General features: G+C 52.2%; 1 protein-coding gene and 1 pseudogene across 1 annotated transcript; both read right to left on the bottom strand.

Annotated features, from left to right (window-relative positions):
• Window positions 1–10534: 10534 nt before the first annotated feature.
• GSX1 (GS homeobox 1) lies at window positions 10535–11842 on the bottom strand. The gene is made up of 2 exons (XM_043602626.1): window positions 11431–11842; window positions 10535–10940 (listed from the first exon to the last, which is right to left on the bottom strand). The coding sequence occupies exons 1-2, from the start codon at window positions 11840–11842 to the stop codon at window positions 10561–10563; spliced, it is 792 nt and encodes a 263-aa protein (XP_043458561.1). The 3' UTR covers window positions 10535–10560.
• Window positions 11843–19896: 8054 nt separating this feature from the next.
• On the bottom strand, window positions 19897–20454 carry LOC122496322 (annotated as a pseudogene).
• Between the last annotated feature and the right edge of the window lie 3265 nt (window positions 20455–23719).

The following is a 23719-nucleotide window of genomic DNA, read 5'->3' as shown; positions in this document are numbered from 1 at the left end:
ATGTTTATTAACAGAGAGAGACAGAGCATGAGCGGGGGAGGGGCAGACAGAGAGAGGGAGACACAGAATCCGAAGCAGGCTCCAGGCTCCGAGCCATCAGCACAGAGCCCGACGCGGGGCTCGAACTCACGGACCGTGTGAGATCATGGCCTGAGCCACCCAGGCGCCCCTCAAACGCAACTTTTGAAATGGTCCGGTGTTTTATTTTTTGAATCACTTCTGTAGACAGGAGGCTTGGATATTGGGGTGAGTAGGAGAGGGAGACTGTGATGGGAGAGACCTCCTGGTTCTTTGAAATGGTTACGGATACCCAGATGGTTACCTTGGATGGACAAGTGAACAGCTTCCAAAGCTAGCTCACAGAGAGGAGGAGACATTTTGAAAGGTTAAGAGCATGAGCCCTAGAGTTGGACTTCCAGATCGAGATTCCGCTTTCTCTGTGGGCTAGCAGGATGCTCTTGGAGAGTCATTGAGTCTCTCTGTGCCTCAGTATTTTTTTCTTTTTTTCATCTGTGGAATGGGGATTATAGTAATTCCTACCTTGTGGAGTTGGCATGAGGATTAAGGTCAATATATGCCTGGCAATTAGTAAGCATTCAGTAAGCGCTAAATTATCCATTAAGTGTTGGCTGCTATTTTTTGAACCTTTTTTTTTTTTAACGTTTCTTCACCTTTGAGAGAGAGGGGGAGAGCGCGCACACGTTGGGGAGGGGCAGAGATAGAGGGAGACACAGAATCCAAAGCAGGCTTCAGGCTCTGAGCTGAGGCACAGAGCCCGATGGGGGGCTTGAACTCATGAACCTCGAGATCATGACCTGAGTTGAAGTTGCAGGCTTAACTGAATGAGCCACCCGGACGCCCCAGCTGCTATTATTTTTAATATCCTATAACAGCCCTTCTCAAATGTTTTGGTCTTGGAACCCCTTAGCAATCTTAAAAAGCATCGAGGACTCCAAAGAACTTTGGTTTGCATGGGATGATATATCCCATGTAAATTATATTCAGATATAATAAGATTTACCGTATTGAAATTACAACAGAACATTTGAAAATATTTATTAATGGATTTTCAACAATAAACCCATTCCTAAATGCTTATAATAACACACACTCCTAAAATGTTTTATGTACCAGTTATGTGAAAATAACTATAATTTCCAAAACAACATATTTAGTTGCAAGAAAGACATTGTTTGTATTTTGGCAAATCTCTTTAATGTCTGGCTCCATAGGAGACAGATGAATTCTCACACGTTCTTCTGCACTCAGCCTTTTGTGGAGATGCTGTTTTCCTTGCCATATATCAGGAAAATCAGCCTCAGACAAATACGCAGCTAAAAATGGAGGGGTATCAGAGACTTCACCTGTATGTGGAATTTAAGAAACAAAGTAGATGAACATATGGGAGGGGGGAAAAAAGAAAAGAGAGAGAGAGAAATAAGCCATAAGAGAGTCTTTAAGATAGAGAACAAACTGAGGGGTGATGGAGGGAGGTAGGGGGGGATGGGCTAGATGGGTGATGGGCATTAAGGAGGGTGCTTGTTATGATGAGCCCTGACTGTTGTATGTAAGTGATGCATCACTGAATTCTGCTCCTGAAACCTAGATTGCACTGTATGTTAACTAACTGGAATTTAAATAAAAATTTGAAAAAAAATGGAGGGGTATTTTAATAACCCTTTCATTTAATTACGGAAGGTTTTCTTGATAGTGTACCAAAACATGAAAAGGGGGTAGTTTCTTGCATGTTCGTTACAATGTGGAATCTGAAATTATATCGATAAAATTTGCGTGCGCTGTTACATTGCGATCTGCTGGTCTGCCATATACTTTGGGGAGGGGCAGAGATAGAGGGAGACACAGAATCCAAAGCAGGACCTTTACCTGTGCTTGATTTTGTAGCCCCATAACGTCGATCGTCTGGAAAATGTTGGTTCACTGAGTTTAATGCTTCATGCGTATGCTGACACATTTCATTATTTAATACTAAACAATTCGTCTACGTTAATGTCATCATCTCATGAGAAAAATCCAAGTATCGAGAAGATGCTAAGTTTGCAGTGGGGTCCTTATATTCCAACCTTCCAATTTTTGCTCAAAATCTCGAATTTTATCACCAGCAGTGTATATTGTCCGTTTTTTTCCCCTTAAGGTATCAGGCTTACTTTGTTTTCAAGAAAATGTCTACCAAACACCCAAGTCTGAATAATTAGTTTGCCCATTAGTTCTTCTTCCGCGTAAAACGGTTTCTCATGAAAAAAAACCCCAGCTAGTTCAGCTTTCTCTTCAACCAGTCACCTGATGGGTCTTTTTGTCACGACCACTGTTTTTCGTACGTTCATTTGCAGCAGGTAGAAACTTACCATTTCATCTCAGAGAATCTTAAAAGGGCGTATCTTCAAAGTTGAAAGGCATGTCTTCGAAGTTGAGCGTTCATCAAATGGTCATTACAACCGCTTTATCATGAACATTCTCAGGTGCAGCTAGATATATATATATTTTTTGACCCTGGGTGCAGAGGGGTCAAGAATACAGGGGCTGCTGCCTTGATTTGTCTCAGGCACAGGCAGTTTTCTCTACCATCACTATGGTACCACTAACGCAGATATTACGCAGTGAATGGAGATCCCAGTATTCTTAGGAAAATAGCTTTGGCTTCTCGGACCCCCCCGCAAGAGTCTCAGAGAAGCCCAGGGATGCGTGGCTCACGCTTGGTGAACCACACGGCACGATAACATGGGGTAGACGTTGGTATTCAGGGTGGACATCGAGTTTTGTCCGTCCCACCTCCGTTCTTTCCTTGCGAGACCCAACTCATTTGCCATGTTCAGCTGGGGCCTCCGATCACAGTATCCGCCCGAGTGCGACCCCGGCCCGTGGTCACAGGACTGGCACGTGAGCCGGGCGGGATGGATCTGTGGCAAAAATGCTTATCACCTCAGACGACCGGTGTCGCACTCTAGGGCTGCCACGGCATGCCACTTGCCGTCACTGTGGGACTTTGGGCAAGAGAGGGATACTCTTTTGTCGGGACCGTTTAGCTGGAATGAGGGAAACCTGGAGCTGACCGTTGCCATCTCTCCTTTTTGCCTACCCCCTACCCCCTCGCTCCCACCCTGCAAGGAGAAAGCCTGTCCACAGCATGAAAGAATAAAGCCCGCACAGAGAGAGGAGCGAAGTCGAAGGATAGGGAGAAAGGGCGAGAGATCTCACCACCTCGCTATGTCCCTGGAGCTCCTGAGGACGGTGCTGCTCGGCCCTTAATTGGTTCCGTGAGCCAATAGGTACCTTTTGGCTTAAAGTGGTTTGAATTCAGTGTCTGACCCTATCAGTAAAGAGCCGGTAGACTCTTTAGGGAAGATTCCTTTAGGGAAGGAAAGAGCTCTATCAGTAAAGAGCCGTGATTAGCAGAGTTAGCAGGCGCCAGGAGGCCGTTCTTAACTACACGAAGAGTCTTCGGGGTGAAGGAGAATTTCAGAGAATGTCTTCTCCCTGGTGGGTCAGAGCAAAGTATCACAGACTGTGCAGGTCTGTGAATGGATGTACACATTGAATGGGCGGACAACCGCCTCAAGGAGGCACGGCCAAGGGCGCCTGGGTGGCTCAGTCGGTTGAGCGTCCGGCTTCGGCTCAGGTCATGATCTCACGGTTCGTGCGTCCGAGCCCCGCGTCGGGCTCTGTGCGGACGGCTCCCGGAGCCTGGAGCCTGCTTCCGATTCTGGGTCTCCCTCTCTCTCTGCCCCTCCCCTGCTCGTGCTGTCTCTCTCTGTCTCTCAAAAATAAATAAACATTAAAAAAAAAAAAATCAAAGAGGCATGGCCAGACAGGAAGGACAGAGATCTCGTATCCTGAGTCTCCACGTAGGCCTGAGCATGGCTTCCCTGCAGGTGTGGGAGATGGGAAGAAACACCATTCCTGCTGTCCCCAGGAAACCCCGTGCTGCTCCAGGAAGAGGCAGCTCATGCTCCGGTTGTGACTCACATTGTGGCAACTGGATGACGAATTCCGAAACCATCCAACCGAGTCTAAACGCTCCCGTGTGGCGAAAGGGCAGGTGCATGGGCCACAGCAGTGGTCACAAAGAGCAGTGGTCCAGGGAATCCTATTTAAGTCGTACCAGCCACCTGGTCAGAACTGATACTCGGTTTCAGGGACAGACAGTCGTCTTTGTCCCAGGTCTGTTCACAATCCCATGCAGGTTTTGAATGGCTCATATGTAGCACGGATTACTGCATCACTCCAAGTTCTTGGTTGCAGACCACCGAAATGAATTCCAGCTACTGAAGCAGACCGGGTACTGAATGGAAGGTCACCTGGTAGTTCCCCGAATCAATGGAAAGTATCAGGGAAATGGCTGGAAACCGGGCAGGAAGGAAGAGAAGGTATAGCCAGCGTCTCGCCCTGGACTATCCCTCCTACCATTGTCATAGGTCATCTGCCATCACTCAGAGGCTCTTAACTTTATGGCCATAGGAAATAATCTCCGACATGCCTCTCTGTGTCACTCTTCCTTAGAGTCAGACTTCTGGGGGAAGCGCTGGCCCAAGTCCTGTGCACAGGCTTGATCTGCTGGGGAAGGAGGAGAGAAGTAAATATCTAGTCCCCACTGGATCCCCACTCCCCACTCCCCCCCCTGGGGAGAACTCCCACAAAGCGCAGAGGTCTACCTCGGTGGATGCCTGCTTTCTTCCAGAGCTAACTTTAATTTATATTTGACAAAATAAAATCGAGATGATTATCAGAAAGAGGGGGGATGCTAGTCATAAAAAGGAAAAAAAAACCCCAGTGATGCCAGTTATAACTCTTGCCTTTAGAGAAGGGAAAAACGAATGATTCAGGAGGATCATGGTTTGTCCAAAGTTATAGAATTCGGGGCCTGACAGAGTCTGGACCTCAAGTTCTTGACTGCGAGTCTAGGGCTCTTTCCTCTCCAATCTTCTATTCTTGCGTGAGCATGGAAGGATCCAGAGAGCTCTCATCCGGGTCAGAGTTTGTATTGGTGTATTAAGGCTGCCAGGCAAAACACCACAGACCGGGTGGCTGAAGCCACAGAAATTTATTTTCTCTCAGTTAGGAGGGCCGAAGGTCCCAGAGCAATGTGCTGGCAGGCTTAGTGTCTCCTGAGACCTCTCTCCTTGGCCTGCAGGTGGCTGCATTCTCCCTCTGTCTTCACATGGTCGTCCCTCGTGTGTGCATGTGTCTGGAGTCTCTCTTCTCTTCCAGATGGGAGCCATATTAGATTAGGGCTCACCCATATGACCTCATTTAATTACCTCTTCAAAGGCCCTATTTCCAAATGCAGTTACATTATGAGATACTAGGTGTTTGGGCCTCCTCATGTAAATTTGGAGGCAGGGAGACGCCGATTCATCCATTAACAGGGCTCCTCTAGAAATTCATAACATCACGGAACCAAGGAGACAGGCATCTACTTCTGTCTGGCACCTTTCGGTGCAAATGAGCCAGTGATGGAAGTAACCTCTGTCTCCCAAGGTCCCCACAGCCTGAAGCTCCATGGGACCAGCCAGGGAAGCTCCTCACTGCAGGACTGCCCGAGGGAGCCCTACGTGTTCAAATTCTACCCAGGCTGATCAGTTGTCCCCTGAATGTGGTGGGACAGGACAGGACCTTCCTTACCCACTACGGCCTGAAATGGATGACAAGTCCAATGGCTCCCTAGCACACCTCAGAGGGCACGTCCTCCCTTGAGCTGGGAAGTCCCACTCACACAAGTGATTTCTAGTTTTAGACTTACAGGCGTTGACAAAACAGATAAGGAGTATGCTTCAGGAAGAACCATTATGGTGGTGATGAGTGTGTGTGTGTGTGTGTGTGCGCGCGCACACGTGCCTATGCTTCTGCACGCATGTGACTGGGGGGGGGGTGCCAACTTAGGCTCCCGAAAAATTTCCCCCAAGAGGTTGTAGGCATCCATGGACATGACTGAAGAGGGATCCTGGTTTTCTACAGGTCACGAGACAAATGGATAGCATATTCTTGCAAAGGCTTCAGTGGCTCTGTAAACTCTACTCGGCCAGCAAGCCTGTGACTGATTCACCCTTTCAATCCACATGCCCAATGCTGTGTAGACTAGCTGACATGCTCCTACTGTGCAGCCATTTTTGGTGTCTCCCCGAGTGTCCCCCCTCCCACACGTTTTGTCTTTCCCCTTCCTCCTCTCACACCACATCTCGGTGCACAGTCCAATGTCCTGGATATGGAAGGTACGTCTATTCAAAAAAGGATAATTGAAGGAAAGGTAGAATGGTGTGCTCAGAGCTAGGTTATCAAATCCTGGACCCCATGGACTGGAAAGGAAATCTATGGGAAAAAAAATCAGCAGAAAATACATGGGTCTAAATCAGTGATTCTCAACCTTAAGTGGTTTTTGCCTCCAGAGGACAGTTGATAATATCTGGAGACATCTTTAGCTGTCACACTGGTGGGGGGGGGAGTGCCACTGGCATCTGGTGGGTGGAGGCCAGGGATGCTGCTAAACATCTTGCAATGCACAGACAGGCTCCCATAAGGAAGAATTCTTTGGCCCAAAATGTCAATAGCGGAGAGCTCGAGGAACTGATCTCAGTGAAGGTGGAAAGAGGTCTCCCATTTGGACTTCAGTGACTCCCAGCACCTGGGCAGTGCTCACGGAGGGGAGCTGTTACTGATTCTCTGAATGACTGACTTCGAGGAGTCCTGGAAATGTTTGCCCCCGTGTGCTCTCTCCAGCCTTGGCGATAGATTCAGGTCCGAGCCTGTCTGTGAGTGGTCACTTCTTGCGTTCAGTAAATTATTCAGCACCAACTATGCCTTAGGCACAGCTATAGGCATGACAAGTAACAACAACAACTACAACAACATTAGTTAACATTTATTGAAACTTGGCAGACATTGTGCTTAGCATTCTCTGTGAATTCTATCCTTTAATATTGCACAACAACCCTGCGAAGGAACTATTACCATGATCCCCATTTACAGAAGAAGAGATTGAGGTTTAGGAAGGACCGGTGGCTTGCCCAAGGTTACCCAGCTTGTAAGGAAACGGTGGAGACGCATTGCAAAGTCATGCCCTTGGATTCTAGGGTCCACACTCCTAGCCATTAAACTGCTCAGAGGAAAGAAAGCGGCTGTCCCCGAAATAGGTAGGATCCGGCGGGGTCTGCATGTGGATCAGCCACACTAGGTGGAAACTGCCAGGAAATTTCATCCTCACCCAGCTTGGTTTGAGTTTCGTAATTTGACTTGCAAGCCCCAACTTCCAGCGCAAAACACTGTGTGCTCAAAGACTGGGTTCTGTGTCCCTAGATGAGAAGTTCCGGTTTCTGGTAGCCCCGGGAGGTCGGTCGGCGCGCGCCTCGTCCTCTTCCCAAACCGCGGGTGGCCTGGGTCCCGATCGAGGCAGGGTGAAGAGCGTTTGCACCGAAGCGTGTTGGCGCTCACCAGCCCGTCGCGGCTCCTGCAGGCGGCGGCTGGCCGCCGCGAGCTCTTGCGCGCCGCCTCCGAGCTCCCCAGCGCTGCGCTCCTGCCACCGCCTTGGTAACCCCGCTGCGGCGACGGCGACAAGGACGCGGCGTCTTCTCCCAACGCTCTTCCGGACCGCGCACCAGAAAGCGCAAAGGCTGCTGCTCTTCTGGCAGCAGGACAGAGGGATACAGCCTCGGACAGGCAAAGCTGAGAGGAAGCAAGCGAGGCACGCTCCTTGGAGAACTGGACCCGCCCGGACCCGGCCGGCGGCGCTGGCTCTGCAGCTTTTGTGAGCAGCTGGGAACAAGAGGGACGTTCGCCTCCGGTGACAAAACTGAAGCACTTGGGATAGTTGGGATAGGGAGTACGCCTGAGGTTGGGGGGCCGGTGGCCAGCCTCTTCACATTCCTCCAAGTTCCATTTCCATCTTCCCCTAGAGCCAGCGCCCCATCCTCAACTCAGGGCCCGTCTCCCCTTTCTGATCTCGAGGTCTGTCACTGAAAACTGGAGACTGCCTGTCCTGGGGCACCGGGCCACCCCCCTCCTGGAACCCAGGGAAGGAGCTGGTTCAAAGCCAGCCCTTCACATTCACCGTGGACCTGTTTCCTAAAGGCCATTGCTCCCCCTGGGTGCCCCAAACCACAGTCAAAGGCGGAACCGGAGGGTTGCTGGTAGCTAAAGGATGTGAAACTTCACTCACCCACGGGTTCTTGGAGGAGCGTGTCAGCCAAACAACTCAGAAAACGTCAGGATCATCGATAATAAAACATTAGTTGGGATCCAATTCGTGTGTGCTTCAAAGTATGGTGGCTTCCTTTACATATTGGTACAATGCCCCCTCCTGGGAGGCGGACAACTGGTCCCCGGTGTGAGACTGGAGCTCAGACTGAGGAAGACGGAGGGGGAACCAGGGAGCAAGCAGAGAATCAGACCGACTCTCATCTGTCTCCGGCACAACCCAGGCGTCTTGATCCGGGAAGAACCAGGAATGCCCTATCGTGGGAAGCCAGATGGCACACGCCTTTATTCTAGGAGAGCCGGAGAGAGAGCCTGTCCTCAGCTTGACTGAAGGAAAAGACCAAAGGTTTTAGACATGAACCCTGCCTGTGCCTAACAACCGCAACTGAAGCCTCTTTCTCATGAAAAAGGCGAGCGTTTGCTTTGCCTAGACATTGGAAGTCCCGCGCTCCCCAGGGTGTGCGTATGGGTGTGTGTGTTTGGGGGGGGGGTGTTGGCAGGGAGCCGTCTGGCAGGAAAAGAAGTGGCCCAGTTTTCCAGGAGGCAGAATAGGAGTCTTCTGAGGGTCGTGAGAACCCAGATCCTCTGTCTCCCATGTCCCATTGCCGGAGCAGCAGAAATACTCCACTCTGGGGCTGTGCCCTCTCTGCCTGGACAGAAACCCCAGCGCGTCCTTCTCGTCCACGTAACGCACGAAGACCCTGCATGTCTCCCCACGGAGGGTTGGGGTGTTGACTCTAAGTCGTAGTGAGCTGTGGGGGGTGTAACAAGAACGGGCGAGGACATAGGTGCTGGACCCTAGCCGGGACTTGGACGCTCTGCGTCCTCGGAATCTCGGACGCACAGTCTGATAGAATTTGCCTCAAAGCAAAGCAAGGGGGCTGTTCTGAGAGAAGTCCTCACCATCCTGGTGGGCATTTGTTCCTAACAAATACGGTAGATAAAAAGCAATTGATAAACATTATCAGTCAGGGCGCAGCGAAGGAAGGACGGAGTTCTCCTCTCGAGAGAGAGAGTTGGAGAGAGAGAGTTGGTCGCTGCCCTCGTGGATGGTGGTGGGGACCACCAGAGAGCGCTGCTGGGGGGCCAGATCCAGGGCAGGAAGGGAGCCCTGGGGTGGGGGGGAGGGTCCGGACTAGAGGCACAGTGGGGGTGGGGGTGGGGTGGGGTAGGGGGAGTGCTTTCCTTCCTTCCTTCAGACGTGGAGCCAGTGCACTTTGGCCGGAGCCCGACCAGAGACTAGGGACTGTACGGGCCAGGGGACCCAGAAGGCAGAGTCCTCGCCGGCTGAGGGTGCAGAGAGGGACTGGTGGACCAGCGAGGACAGGACCTCGGACCCGTCATCCCATCCCCGCCCTGACCCAGCTGGAAGTCTCAACCCAGGTGGGTGCCTGTCCAGTCCAGAGCGAGGCCTGGGGTCCAGAGCCACGTGGAGTTCTAAGAAAAAAAAAAGTTTATTTAAAATTTTGTACATAAATAAATAAATAAATATCTTCTGGTATTACAGAGACCGTACAACGACAAGCTAGACCAGGGCGGGGCAGGCGTCTGGGGTCTGGGGAAGAGGGGGGTCTCCAGAGGCCCAGAGCCCCGGGATGTATTTAGGGGAATGCAGAGCATCTCCAAAAAAATGTGAGTGGGTTTCCCCGACCCAGAGGCCACGGGGGGGGGGGGAGATTTCCCTCGTGGGAGGGGAGCTGCAGTGCCAGCGAGGCTTGATTAAGGGGCAAACGGGCCCACTGACCATGGAGTAGGCCCCACGAGGAACGGGGGGGGGGGGGTGGGGACGGAAAGGAGAAGAAAACCAGTAACAACAAGAGTTCATAAGTGTGTGTGTGTGGGGGGGGGGGTCGTGGATAAACTACCGCAGTGAACAAGTGGGTATGGAGAGAAAGAAGTAAAGGGGGCAGGGTGGGGTGGCCAGCGGTTGTCGAGGAGTGAGAGGTCCAGCTTGACCCAGGGTGGAGGGGAGTAGAGGAAGCGAGAAAGCCTGAGCCAGTCCAGAGAGGTCGCGCGGGGAGGCGCCAGCGGCCAGCAAGGCGCAGGGCCGGCCGGCATGCCCGCGGGGCCCGCTGTGCTGCAGGGCTGAGAAAGACTCCAGCGCTGGCAGGATTCACAGCTTGGCGTTCGCTTGGGAGGGCCGCCGGCCCTGGGGTGGGGATACCAGCGTCAGGTCTCTGCCAGGCTCTTGTCGCTGCCCAGGATCCCCCCCTCCCCCCCCCCTCCCCCGCAAACCCTTGCCAAACCCGTGCGTGGCCGCGGCTTGGCAGCGGGTGCCTGGGAACCGGTACTTCGTCCCAGGGCCAGTCTTTGAGACTCGGGGAGGGCCTGGGCTGGGCGACCTGGGCAGGCGTGCGCCTAGGGAGTGACCGTGAGATCCCGGTCGTCTTTCCCCGAAGAGGACGGAGACATGGGCAATTCGTCGTCATCCTCGGAGCACTTGGCTGAGGACAGCGACGCGCATTTGCAGCTTTGCGGCGCGCCGGGGCCGGCAGCCGCGCTCCCGCCGCCTCCGCGGTGGTTGCTGCCTTTGCCCTCCTTCTTGTGCTTCACCCGGCGGTTCTGGAACCATATCTTCACCTGCTTCTCGGACAGATTCAGGTAGGTCGCGATCTCAATGCGGCGTAGGCGGGACAGGTACATGTTGGAGGCGAACTCGCGCTCCAGCTCTAGCAGCTGCGTGCTGGTGAACGCGGTGCGCATCCTCTTGCTGCTGGGCAGCTGGTTGGAGCTGCTGTCTGAAGGGGGTGGGGTGCAGAGAGGGAAGCGATCAGACTCCTGCGTGGAGGGCCCGATGCTCCGGTAGGCGCCCAGTAGAATCCCGGGACTTCGGTCTCTCACCCACCTCTTGGCCCCAAACGAGATGCACAGCAGCGTTACCGCGGGCGCCTCCTTGCTGAGCGGCGGGACCCTGGTACTCCCAGAGTCACACAGCCTCGGCACTACTTTATGGGGCGCCCTGAACCTTAGCCCCCGCTCCCTCCTGCGCGCCCCCTCCGAGACCCGGACCTTCTGTCCTCACCCTCCCTCCTGTGTCCTGTCCCAACCCTCCAGAGGCACACGACCCTGATTGCACACCCCCACCCCCCCCCCCACCCCCCCCCCCCAGGTCCCAGCGTGACTCTCCTCGTCTCCGGAACGCCCAGGGACCCTCCTCTCCTATCCCTGGCTCGCCAACTGTCATCGGGTCCCCTATGCCCTGTCCCCCTGCGCAGCGTTCCGGCTTACCCACGGAGATGCAGTGGAACTGCCTGGGGTCGGGAAGTGGATAGGAGGTCTGGTAGAGCGCGGCGGCGGCGGCGGCGGCGGCGGGGCCGTGAGCGACCCCGGGCGACACGGCCGAGTGCTGGCGGCCTAGGGGCGCGTGGCAGTACTGCGAGCCGAAGGGCGGGAAGGACGCCTTGAGCAGAGGCAGCGCGGGCGGCCCCGGGGGCCCGTGCAGCTGCGAGGCGGTGACGCACAGCGGGCACACGCACAGCAGCCCAGCTTTGCGCGCGTGGCAGGCGCCGGGCGAGAGGCCGTGCAGGGCGTGCGGCGGGGGCACGGCGTAGGGAAAGAGCGGCGGCGGGCTGCCCTCCGGGGCTTTCTTCTCGCCCGCCTCGCGCAGCACCAGCGAGTCCACCAGGAAGGAGCGCGGCATGGCCCCGGTGCGCGGTCGCCCCGCCGCCAGCCGGCTCGCTGCGCCCCGCGGACTCCGCGGCTCCCCGCGCCCTTCCCCGGGCAGCGGCCGCGCGCTGTTGCCGGGTCGCGGGAGGCTGGAGGCGCCGCCGAGGCCGAGGCTGAAGCCGCCGCCGCCGCCGCCGCCGCCGCCGCCGCCCGAGGAGCTCGGGGTGCTGGCCAGCACTAGTGGTGCTGAAAGGCGCCGGCGGCGCCGCTTAAATAGGACTATTGCCATGTGATGGGCTACGCCAGGAGCGGCCGGGGCCTCTCAATAGGGTTTTTGTGCCTTTTCTCTTGGCATTCACTCTGCACGCTTCCTCATTATTTCACTTGTTAACTAAATGAACTGCATAATGTACTCTATTCTTGTCAACCCCACCCACGCCGTAACAGGCGCCCTCGCCCCCTCCTCTCCCTTTTGCGGGTTTATTTTCTCATTCTCCCGCGATTTAATATTCTTTTCTTTCTCTTTATTCCTCACTCCCCTTTGGCTTTGCACTGGCGATCGGCAGGTTTATCTTCTTGATTTTGTACCCCCACTGCCTCACTTCCCCAGATTCCCATGGGCGCACACCCCATCTCCCTGCGCATTCCGTCTCCATCCCCTTCCTTCTCTCATCTACCCCTGCTCCCCAAGATCATGCTCCCTCCACTCAGTTTGCTCAGTTCCGCGTGGTGCACCCCGCGGGTGTCCCTACAGCCGGTGTCTGATTTCCACCTGTGGAATCCCTTCCCCTCTCCCTGAGGGGGAGGACCCGGGGCTGGGGCAGCCGAGAGGCGCTGCTGGAGAGAGAGAAAAAAGGGGGCTCGGTGTTCCTTATCCAGCGCTAGTCCCAAGGCTGTCTTTCTGTTTTAAGTTTCTCCAAGTCTTAACTCTGATGCTGCCCTTAACGCCCAGTCTTTGTTCGGTAGATGTTGGTCAGCCATTCTCTTCCTTTGGACGGCAGCGCTGTGGATGTCAAGTGGAGGATAGCCTCTGAGAGTCTGGGACAGGGACAGGGAACGGGGAATGGAAGCCTACACTGCGAAGATCGAGATCTCGCACCCCAGCAGAAGAGGCGAGTGGAGAGGCTCTGCTGGGCGTAGATCTTTCCGGAGCGCTCTCCACTCGCCCACACTCCCATAGACTCGCGGGTGCGCTCGGAAATCAGTGCTTTCCTGAAGTTTGCCCCACAGGAGCGGGGCGAAGGGCAGTTGTACTCCCAGCTTCTGCTGCTTTTGCCCAACCCGACCGACCTCCCCTGTCCCCAGGACCTTCTCCTGCCGCGTCGCTCTCTTCTTTCTGGCCACACAATGGTTAAACAACTTCAAACGCCTGGCGCTGTGTACACAGCTTCAGCCTTTTAAATAGTCCCCGGACTCAAAGCTGCTTCGCCAAGGAACTTTTTCCATACAATGGGAAATTAGCATAAATATTTCGAATTTGCAGCCCCGGACTTTTCACCGAAGTCGGTTACTTTCGATTTTATTGGAACCAAATCGCCGCAGTCACCTGCTCAGGGCTCTGAATGGAATTGTGAGAAATAAAGGGGGAAGCTTTTCCGCGGCGGGGGTGGGGGGTGGGGGTGGGGGGTGGGGGGTGGGGTGGGGTGGTGGAAATCAGTGCTCGGGAGCAAGACTGCCCCAGATTGAAGCATTTACATGGGTTTTCATCATTGGTGACATCTTTACGATAACAATAGCAACAAATTATAACTGATTAAAAAGCAAAGGGACTTTGTCTGTGCGAAAACAACCGATTCCATAACAAGGAGAGGGGCAATGGGGGAAAATAGCCTGGACGAAGCTTTTAGCACGTCTTTTAGCAGGAGGAGTAGGGCTGAAGGCTTCCTTGAGTGTTTGGCATGGGGGGTGGACAGGAGACCAATGCTGACCCCAAGGCCAGGGTCTCCTCTCCAAGGCTCCCCGCCTAAGGGTGGTGCTTGCAAACTAGCCAGAGTGCATTAGTGCAGCCTAATCTCAGTCCTAATTGCTCGCTGGGTAATTTGTGCTGGCTTGGACCGCTGAGAGTGAGCCGAGAGCGGGGAACAGGGCCGGAGAGGCACCCCTCTCCCTGGCAGTGGGCAGTGGCGGGTGGGAGAGGCGCGGGGCGCGGGCGGGGCTCTGCGGGGTGAGAGGGGCGGCCGCTGAACCCCGGAGCCTGGAGCCCGCGAAAAGGGGGTGCAGAGGTCTCTTGGGAGCTGCAGCCCGCGCCCGGGGAGGAAGGGGTTAAGAGCCCCTGAACGCGAGCAAGGCCAAAGCTACTGGGAAAGAATATCTAGGGGGGAAAAATAACCAGTTTTTTTTTTTTTCCCCTCCAGCCTCTGGACCTTATTGAATGTCATTGAAGAAAGTTTTGAATGCCAGATAAAGAGAGGCGAATTAAAGTGTGTGACAGCGGAGGATAAGCAAACACAAAGAGAACTCTGTCACACTTTGGGGCAAAATCCGTGGGCTTTTTACCAAGTCTCTTCGCTATGATTGAATTAAGTAATAGGAAAACATTTTCTTTCAGTTTAGAGCCATTAGACAAAAACTTCAAAGCGAATAACACTTTTTAATGTGCGGCCCACAATGGATCGGGTTTTGTGCTGAAATGTTTAAATGGTTTGTTGTGCAACTCGGCGCGGGAGAGACCCGGGCCCAAGCAAAATAGCATCCCCGAGAGTGTTTTCGGGAGGCCTGGAAAGAACGCACACTTAATCCGCCATCGCTAAACCCGGCGGGCTGCGGCCGGAAAGGGGGCTCCAGCTCGACAGTCCGGGGCCGCGGGGCGCGCGCCCCAGGAGTTGGGCGATTTCAGGAAAGTGCGGTGCCCACGGAGGAGAAGGCCGGGCAGGAGCCGGGGCGCGCGGGCCGCGGGGACTCCGGTGCCGCCCGGCGAGGGGCGCGAGCTCGCCCGGGGAGCCAAGTGCCTCTCAGGCCCGCGGCCTAGCGCGGCCGCCTGGTTTCCGGCCGCGGCCCTCGCACCCCGGGGGACCGCTCCCCGGGGGACACTCTGGCTGCCGAGCTGCTTTCCAGTTCGACGCGCCTTCCGGGGCTGGCTTCAGCTGGGTTTGAACTTTACTCACCCGAGCGAACGAACGAACGCCTCCTTGGGCGGGGCGGGGTGGGAGGAGGCGGTGGGATTAGCCTGACAGCCCGAGAGAGAGAGAGAGAGAGAGAGAGAGAGAGAGAGGCCCCGGGGAGCCCCTCGGCCTGGAGGGCCCTGCTCTGCCCCCAGAGCCGGTTTTCAAGTGTCCGTCACGGACAGTTCAACATGGAATGATTTCTGTGGTCCCGCTCTTTTCTCTTTCACGCCGCCTCCTTTCCTGTTGGTGGAGAGAGCTGGCCTTTTTTCTCCTGGAAATGCAGCTCTGAGATATTCGCAGCAGACACATCCCCGCAAAAACTGCAGAAATGGGGAGGGGGGTTGAGGGCTCCTTGCTCCTTTCCATCTTCAAATGTCACTTTTCTTTAAAGGGAGGTCAGCGCCCCTACGAAAAAATACCACTTCTTCCTCCCCGCGTTCCCCAGTCAGATTCCTTGTTTGATAAATGCCTTCTAGCTTTCTGTGTCTTCTGCTCATGTGTTTTTCTGTCTCCGTCCCTCCTACCCCCACACCGAAATACCTGCCCCACTGGGGATCAGCATGTTTGTCTATCTTGTGCATTACTGTATCCTAACTCAGAGAAGTTTCTGGCACATAGTAGGGGCTCAGTATATATTTGCTGGATAAATAAATGAATCCTGAGGTATGACTCAGGAGGTGGCATGGATAAGAGGGCTTTGTGGTTTACCTGCTTAATACACCGAGGCACTCAAGGGTATGCCGCGGAGCAACTTACTTGCAGGAACTATCTGACTCTTCTGCAGCCATCACGCCCTCTGCATGCCTGAGTCACCACAGGGGGAGGGCCCAGTATGTTCAAGTGAATGGCAGCTCTGTAGGTACCCAGCCCCCCTCAGGAGTTTCTCACATTCCTTGTTCCTTCGGAGAGGCAAGATGGCCCCATTCAAGGCAGTTTGGGGTACTGCTCTGCAGGGGTTCGATGGACCAATACAGGGGTTGGATGAACCTATTGGTAGGTCAAGGCTAGGGTTCATCATCTAGGTGTTTTCATCCTGTGCCGGAGATGGGGATAGTTAGAAAGAGAGGCAATGTGTTATGTGCTCTGGAATTATCAGCGACTATTTCTGCTTTTTCTGGGTTGAAGCAATGAAGGGGGAAATTCTCCTTGCAAAGAAAAGGATTGTTCCCCTGAGCAGGCCAGTACTGACTCAGGCAACTCTCCCAGGAGAGAGCAGTCTGTTCACTCGGGCAAGGGGGCGGGAGAGCGCCTGGTCCGCCAGGGCATAGTCAATGTACCTGGGAGCCAGGAGTGGAGGAGGGCGGAGAGGGAGAATGCGTGTGAGTGGTACTGGAGGTTAAGGTGCAAAGGGCCCTGCTAACAGGTTTGAGCTTGATCCTATTCAGAGATTTTTAAAAAACATTTATCTGTTTTGAGAGAGAGAGAGAGAGAGAGAGAGAAAGACAGAGCACAAGTGGGGGAGGGGCAGAGAGAGAGGGAGACCTAGAATCTGAAGTAGGCTGCAGGCTCTGAGCTGTCAGCACAGAACCCAACGCAGGGCTTGAGCTCGAGAACCGAGAGATCACGACCTGAGACAAAGTTGGACGTTTAACCGACTGAGCCATCCAGGTGCCCCTATTCAGAGATTTTTAAGCCAAGGAACTTAAGAAATATTACTGGAAGCAGTAGGAAGTCTTATAGATGGGGCCAGAGAGGGGGCCAGAGCAGGATCCAACGGAGAGTTGGCTTGCAAACGACCAATTTACTGAATTATTGAATGAACAAAGGTAGGGAAACAGGCAAAGAGGAAATCAGTTCAAGTGATGGAGAATGACCACCTGAGAGCTGGAGAGGAGACAGGAAGATAAGAAAAGAGAAATCTTTGGGAGAATTTGAAGAGAATCTTTGGGAAAATTGGTGAGACCAATTAGGGGTGTGTGTGTGTGTGTGTGTGTGTGTGTGCGTGTGTGCGTGTGTGCGTGTGTGCGTGTGTGTGTGTGTGTGTGCTGGAGGGGAAGGGCATGAAAGACAGAGGGCACCAAACACGTGGATGAACGCTTGGGTTGCTTGTTTGAGGGAATAAATGGTAGCGATACCAAATGCAGAGACCGGGACCTCAAGAGCAGGACCCACTTTTGTTTGGGGAGGCACAACATTACCTCCACGTTTGGGAAGTGTTGCATTTAATTTTGTTTTTCAAAGTAAACTCTGCCCTCAAGGTAGGGCTTGAACTTAGGACCCTGAGATCAAGAGTCCCACACTCTGCCACCTGAACCAGCCAGGCAACCATGATGTGTTGCATTTTAATCCTTAGCCTCAGAGCATTCTGCTGGTGTCCCAGGATGAAGATGTGGTTCTAAAGTTGAGTAGAGAGATGAGGAATGGAAAGAGAGATTTGGAACTTATGTATGCAAACACGGTAGCTTTAGTCTTAGGATGGATGGGCTTGGCGCAGGGGAGTGTAAAGAAAAACCAGGATTATAGATGTATCCCTGGAAACAAACATTTTTGAAGAGGTAAGTGGAGGGGGGCGGTCCTTGCAAGTCAGAGAGGCGTTTTCTGTATCTATCTTGGATCATTAAATGATCTTTAAGATAGAAACTTCATCCTGGGAATAGTAGAGCAGAAAGATGGGAGGAGCCTGGGTCCCTGAAGGTCAAGGAGCTGCCTATGTATTTTATGTGAGTGAAAGATAAATATTTATCGTTTTTATTATTTGAATTTTCTATTACATGCAGCTGTATCTAATCATAACTGGTGTGGTCTCCAACCCCTGATAATAAGAATCTGGAGGTCTCCAACCTCCAGATAATAAGAATCAAGTCAAATGAAGGAACCAATGGTAATCATGTCATAGCCTCTGGGACATCCTCCTATTCTCTCCCATCTAGATTACAAACCTTTAAGGGCAGGGATAAATACTTATTTATACTGGTGTCACCAAAATTTCTCATGGCTTTTGGCACATTGGACATTGTATATGTTTCATACATTAAAAAAATTTTTTTAAACATTTATTTATTATTGAAAGACAGAGAGAGACAGAGCATGAGTGGGGGGGGGGCAGAGAGAGAGGGAGACACAGAATCCGAAGCAGGCTCCAGGCTCTGAGCCATCAGCACAGAGCCCGACGTGGGGCTAGAACTCACAAACCGCGAGATCATGACCTGAGCCGAAGTCCGACGCTTAACCGACTGAGTCACCCAGGCGCCTCCGTTTAATACATTTTTTAATGTTGGCACTCATGGCGATAAGAATGATTTGTCCTTGCTTTGTACCTATTCCCCGCATCCTAGGTGCATCTTGGTGAGCATCACAAGATTTCATGAGTTCTCAGCACTTTAGCTTTCTATAGTAAAAGTGGAATGATCACCCCTCCCTTGAAAGGATTAAAAATGATGTACCTGTAACCCGAATATTATGGCTTTCTGGTCAACGGGTGCAGGGGAAGGCAATTAATGTCAAGAACCTAGACTTCTGTTTGAATCTTGCAGGACCTCTGGCCTCACTTTTGAGATGCCTCCCTTTCTATCTCGTTTTCTGGAAGTCCTTCATGGGCTCACATGCTTACAAGTGCCCCCAAGTGCCCACAGGCCAGTCTGTGAGCTGGCACCTACCTTGACACCCACCGGGTACTTGCCCTCCAGGGAGTTTTCTCCTCAGTCCGTCTGCTCAGCCTGGGACAGATCTCTGCTCCTCCCACATCTTGTCCCGGGGCCGCTGTTCATTCCTTAAGTATTGATAAAGCACTTGGCACGCTGAGACAGAGCATGCCCTCAGTAAATGCGAGCTGTGTGTATTCTTTCCAGGGTGGCGGGATGCAGGAATGTGGGTGAGGCCTTCTTTCGGCATGGATTGTCCAGCCCAAGTCGTTCACTGCACACCTGTTCCTTTTGTCTTTGACCCTGACATCACTGGAAGCAAAGATGATTTCTGCAGGGATGAGGGCATTCTCTTACTCAGGGACCATGAAGATGAATGTGTGGAACATCTTAACTGAGGATGTCAATAGGAAGTGTTGATAGATCTAAAGAACAAAACACGGTGGGTTTGAAACAGAACCAGTCTCCTCTAAAGAGTTTTCCAACTGATGAGCGAACCCCTGACCTTTAAGCCCGGCCTTTAGAATTAGTACCTGTTTCCGCCTTATGGATGACAGTGCCTCTCATGAGGCTGGTCTGAGTTGTCTGGCGAGGTGCCTATCAGGAAACTTGTTTTTGAGTCCTGCCAGTGTAAATGTTCTGTCTCGTCTTTCTTGCTCTGCAGTAGGAGCCTGCAGCTCAATGATCAGCCAGGTGGCAGCATAAAGCAATAAACCCGCGGACAGGGGAGACCTCGGTGGCCGCTCAGTCCTCTCAACACACGCTCCCCCTTCCCCATTGTTACCAGAGCAAACCTCGGACACATCTCAACTTCTCATTGGGCACATCTGCTCTCAACTTCTCGTTCTCTGAAAGCCTTTGGCTCAAAAACGTCCCCCAAAGCAGAAACAAGCTGCTGGAAGAGAGAGAGCAGAGAACTTGTCTAAGGCTGAAAATCTGTGGTATGCCATAGAGAGCGGAGCAGATTGGTTTTAAGAGTCCTGTGGAGTCCTGTGGTCATTACTCTCATTTCCATGACCACTCACATAGCCCCAGTTTTGTTCAGCCAAGTATTTGGGTTAGCGGTTTCACAGAGCCACAATGAGCAGGTGATTGATGATGGCCGCGTCCTCATTACATGGTGGATGATAGGAAGGGGCAAGAGGAAGAGCGGGGTTCTCAGAGAAGGCAGCTGTCAAGACACCTCAATTCTTGTGGGAGCTGCTTTGGGATTTTCTTAGTGATGCCCTTAACCCTGGCAGGAGGTTGAGTATTTCTCCCCCTGGTACTGAGAAGAGTAGAGGCATAGAGAAGCCAATGGATCACCTCGTCTTTGAGGTCACGTACGGTTCCAAAGATTATGTCCTCGCCATTTGGTTAGTTCTCCTCATCTTCGAAAGAACCCTGGTTGTTGTTTTTTTTTTTTTTGTAGTTTTATGGTTTTATTAACACAAATACGACACGCACACAAGCTGCCTATTCACTTTCTTCGCCGCGCAGCTGGCATTGGGATTTGTGACGCTGATGGCCGGCTGGGCCGCTCTTTCCACACTGGCTTTGTGGTTCTTGTTGGAGACACCGTGAGAAATCTCTGCACAGTAAGATCTGTCGGGCATGGGTAGCACTTCAAGCTCCTTGGCGCTGTGGACTAGGAACTTCAGGAAGCCACTGGACAACACGTGCTTTGTTTTCTTGTTGTTCCCCTAACCCACCAAGCTGGGCATCAGGATCTGGCCCTCGAATCTTCTGCGCATCCTATTGTCAGTATCTCTGGGCTTCTCCCAGTTGTGCTTTATTTTGACACATCGGTGGGAATGGTGCCGGATGACCTTCTTGGTCCTCTTTTTAACGACCTTGGGCTTCACCAGAGGTCTGAGGGCCGCCATGATGCCGAGTCACAGATGGCCACCACCTCTGCAGGCAGCGCCGAGGAAGAGCAAGCACCCTGGTTCTCAATTCCCACAAAGAACATTGCATCTGTCACTAATTGCTTGAGTAATTGTACTTGTAACTGTACAGATCTCTGTGTCATTTTGGGGCACCGGGTGAATGTCTCCCGTATAGCAGGTCATGCAAAAAGGGAAGCAAATTAAACAGAATCCACGGGGGATTGTTTATTAGCGGATCTGCTCTGAGTAGACCCTGTGCTTCAGAGAGAAGTCCTATTTCCAACTAACAATGTAGAATTAGTGAATAAACCGAATTCCTAAGAAAAGTCACTTTCTTTTACTTCTCCAGCTATGAAGTATAAGGCTAATCCCATGGAGCCGTTCATAACAAACCTTAGAGTTCCTGTTAGCTGGCTCTAGTCTAGGACGGCAGGAAGAGCTCACTTCTGTCCTGTCTAGTTTGTATCCTAGACGCAAACACGTCCCTAAACTTTTGCTACATATTAAAGATTAAAGCATAAATTGGGAACAACCTAGGAGCCTCTCCAGCTTACTATCTTGTCTTAGGACCTCAACCTAAAACATCGTTAAAGGGTCAGGTTCCGAGATTATCCATCTCAAATTTCCAGTGTCTTTTTCTTTATTTGGGTGGAGCTTTCTCTGGAGTTTCTTGATTCTTTGTTGAGCTAGACTTACAGAATGCTATTCAGTTTAATCTAATCAATTGCCCGGAATTTAATGCTGTGTGCTAGGCACATGTAGTAACTTATTTAAGCCATACACACACACACACACACACACACACACACAGCCTCACAGTCATTAAAATGAATTATAAGTTAGGAATTTAAAATACGTATTTTACTAGTCAGATACCATGGTTGGTGACATTTTCTGGTTAGCGATCTACATGACTGGGAGTTCTTACACTTGAGGAACATGAGACAGGTACCATTATTCTTTCTTTCTTTTTTTTAATGTTTATTCATTTATTTTGAGAGAGAGAGAGAGAGCGAGGAGGGGAGGAGCAGAGAGAGAGAGGGAGAGAGAGAAGCCCAAGCAGGCTCTGAGCTGTCAGCGCAGGGCCTGAGGGAGGGCTCGATCCCACGAGTGAGATCATGACCTGAGCCAAAATCAAGAGTCAGACACTTCACTGACTGAGCCACCGAGGCATGCTGGTACTATTATTATTTCTGATTGACAGATGTGGAAACTGAGGCCTAAGGAGGTAGGCAGAGGCTCAGCCAAAATCTTGGATGGTAGTGGGGGTTATTTCTAAGATGAAGGGAAGAGTGGGTAATAGGGGAAATCAGCGATTTCTGCCACACCTGTTCTAATTCACGGAACAAATATCCATTGTGTCCCTGCTCTGAGCAGGGTTACATAGTTGTTAGGGGCAGAGCCTCCGAAAACATTCTGGCTATGATTTGGGGCAAGTTGCTTGATTCTCTGAGCCCCAGTTGCCACTTCTGTGAACTAGGAGGCATAAAAGTGCCTGCTTCATAGAACTGCCGGGGGGGGGGGGGCTGAAACGAACTAAAAGACCTCCAGATCGTGTGACACTGTGTCTGTCACATAGTAAGTACTCAATAAATATTAGCTGCTATCGTATGCACGTATCACATGGGCAATTTTATGGGCATCTCAGAACCCAGCCACCTGTATTGCGTAGGAAGGGTGAATGCCTATGCCAGACCCTGCATAGAACTCTGGGATGGCACAGGGCAGCCCAGAGGGGTAGACATGTCACAAGGTGGCTCTGAGAGATGGCCTTCCAGAAGTTACTTCACAGGACTGGGATGAGTATTCTGGGTCACCATTGGGAGGGTTGGCTTGTTGGGAGTGAGCTTGTCAGCTACAACTCCCACTCCAGGAAGAACCCCTAGACCATGACTTAGGCTAAAGACGTGGACTTTCCCTTCCCTTCCCTTCCCTTCCTTCCCTTCTTTTCCCTCCTCTCCCCTCCCCTCCCCTCCCCTTCCCCCTGTGAAGTGCTGAGACAGGTATGAAAGCAGCTTTGTGACTGGGGAACCTTCCACTGAGATCTGGCTTCTCCCTGATCCAGCCAAGGATGTGACCAGCCTGTGAGAGCATCTGAGAAACTCCTCTGTGTCACAGAAAAATTAGAAGGAGATGTAAATTAACAAAACAAAACAAGAGCTCTAACTGGTGACCTTGGGGTTCCAGTAATGAGTACGTAGAGTTTTCTTTTTTTTTTTTTAGTATTTGTAATAGGTAGAGACTCAAAAAGCTTGCTTTCTCCTTTGATAATATGTGTATTTTGGGAGGGAAAGAAGGAGAAACATGATGAAGTTTTTTTCCCCTTCTTTCTTCTCTTTTTCCTGCTTTATTCCTACTTTCCTCAAACTCCTCCTTTTCCTTCCCCTAATTGTCATCACCACCCCCATCATCGTAATCGTCACCATCTTCACCATTATCACAGGTTTAGTGGAAGGCACCAAAGCTTTGGAGAACACTGAGGTTTAGTCCAGACTTATATTAGCGCAGGAGGCAGAAACCACTCCGGCCGTGTGATACCGTAAGGGCAGAATTTAACACAGGTTAGGAAGTGGACTCTTGGTTAGGCCTTCCATGAGTTCAAAAATGCCTAACTAGCCTGCCACAATTAAGAACTCAGCCAGGATGCTGCCACAGGAACAGCTGAGCTCCAGTGTATGTCACAGTCATGGATGTGGTCTGGGGTTAGGGTGGTTTCTATCATTTCTTTTAAAGCTGGTGACCACTGGAAGGCGACCGTAGAAACCCCTCCCCCCAATTTTCCACAACCTTCCTTGCTAGGAGCAGCAGCTGGCAGCAGGAAGATGGGCTGGTGGAGAGACCATTTTCCACGGGTCTCTTGCATCTTCACATCTTGTAGATGTATTGTCTGCTTGGTTCTAGACTGTCTTTTCGAGGCTGCTCCCATAGAAAATAGCTTTGGAGATAGAACATCCCCCTCCAAAGCAATGGGCAGGCTAGCCTACTATCCACTGGAAAAGATTTGGGTTTGGGGCACCTGGGTGGCTCAGTCAGTTAAGCATCTGACTCTTGGTTTCAGCTCAGGTCATCATCTCACAGTTCGTGGGTTCGAGCCCTGTATCGGGCTCTGCGCTGATAGCAGGGAGCCTGGTGGGATTCTCTCTCCTTCCCTCTCTGCCCCTCCCCAGCGCTCTCTCTCTCTCAAAATAATAACTAAACATCCAAACAAAAATTTCGAAGGGGCACATGGGTGGCTCAGTCGGTGGAGCGTCCGACTTCGGCTCAGGTCATGGCCTCACGGCTCGTGAGTTCGAGCCCCACGTTGGGTTCTGTGCCGACAGCTCGGAGCCTGGAGCCTACTTTGGATTCTGTCTCTCTC

The sequence above is a fragment of the Prionailurus bengalensis genome, chromosome A1 (genome assembly GCF_016509475.1).
Source record: "Prionailurus bengalensis isolate Pbe53 chromosome A1, Fcat_Pben_1.1_paternal_pri, whole genome shotgun sequence".
In the NCBI taxonomy this organism is placed as follows: domain Eukaryota; kingdom Metazoa; phylum Chordata; class Mammalia; order Carnivora; family Felidae; genus Prionailurus; species Prionailurus bengalensis.
The sequence above is the reverse complement of the archived record's forward strand: the minus strand, read 5'-3'. Positions and strand labels throughout refer to the sequence as shown.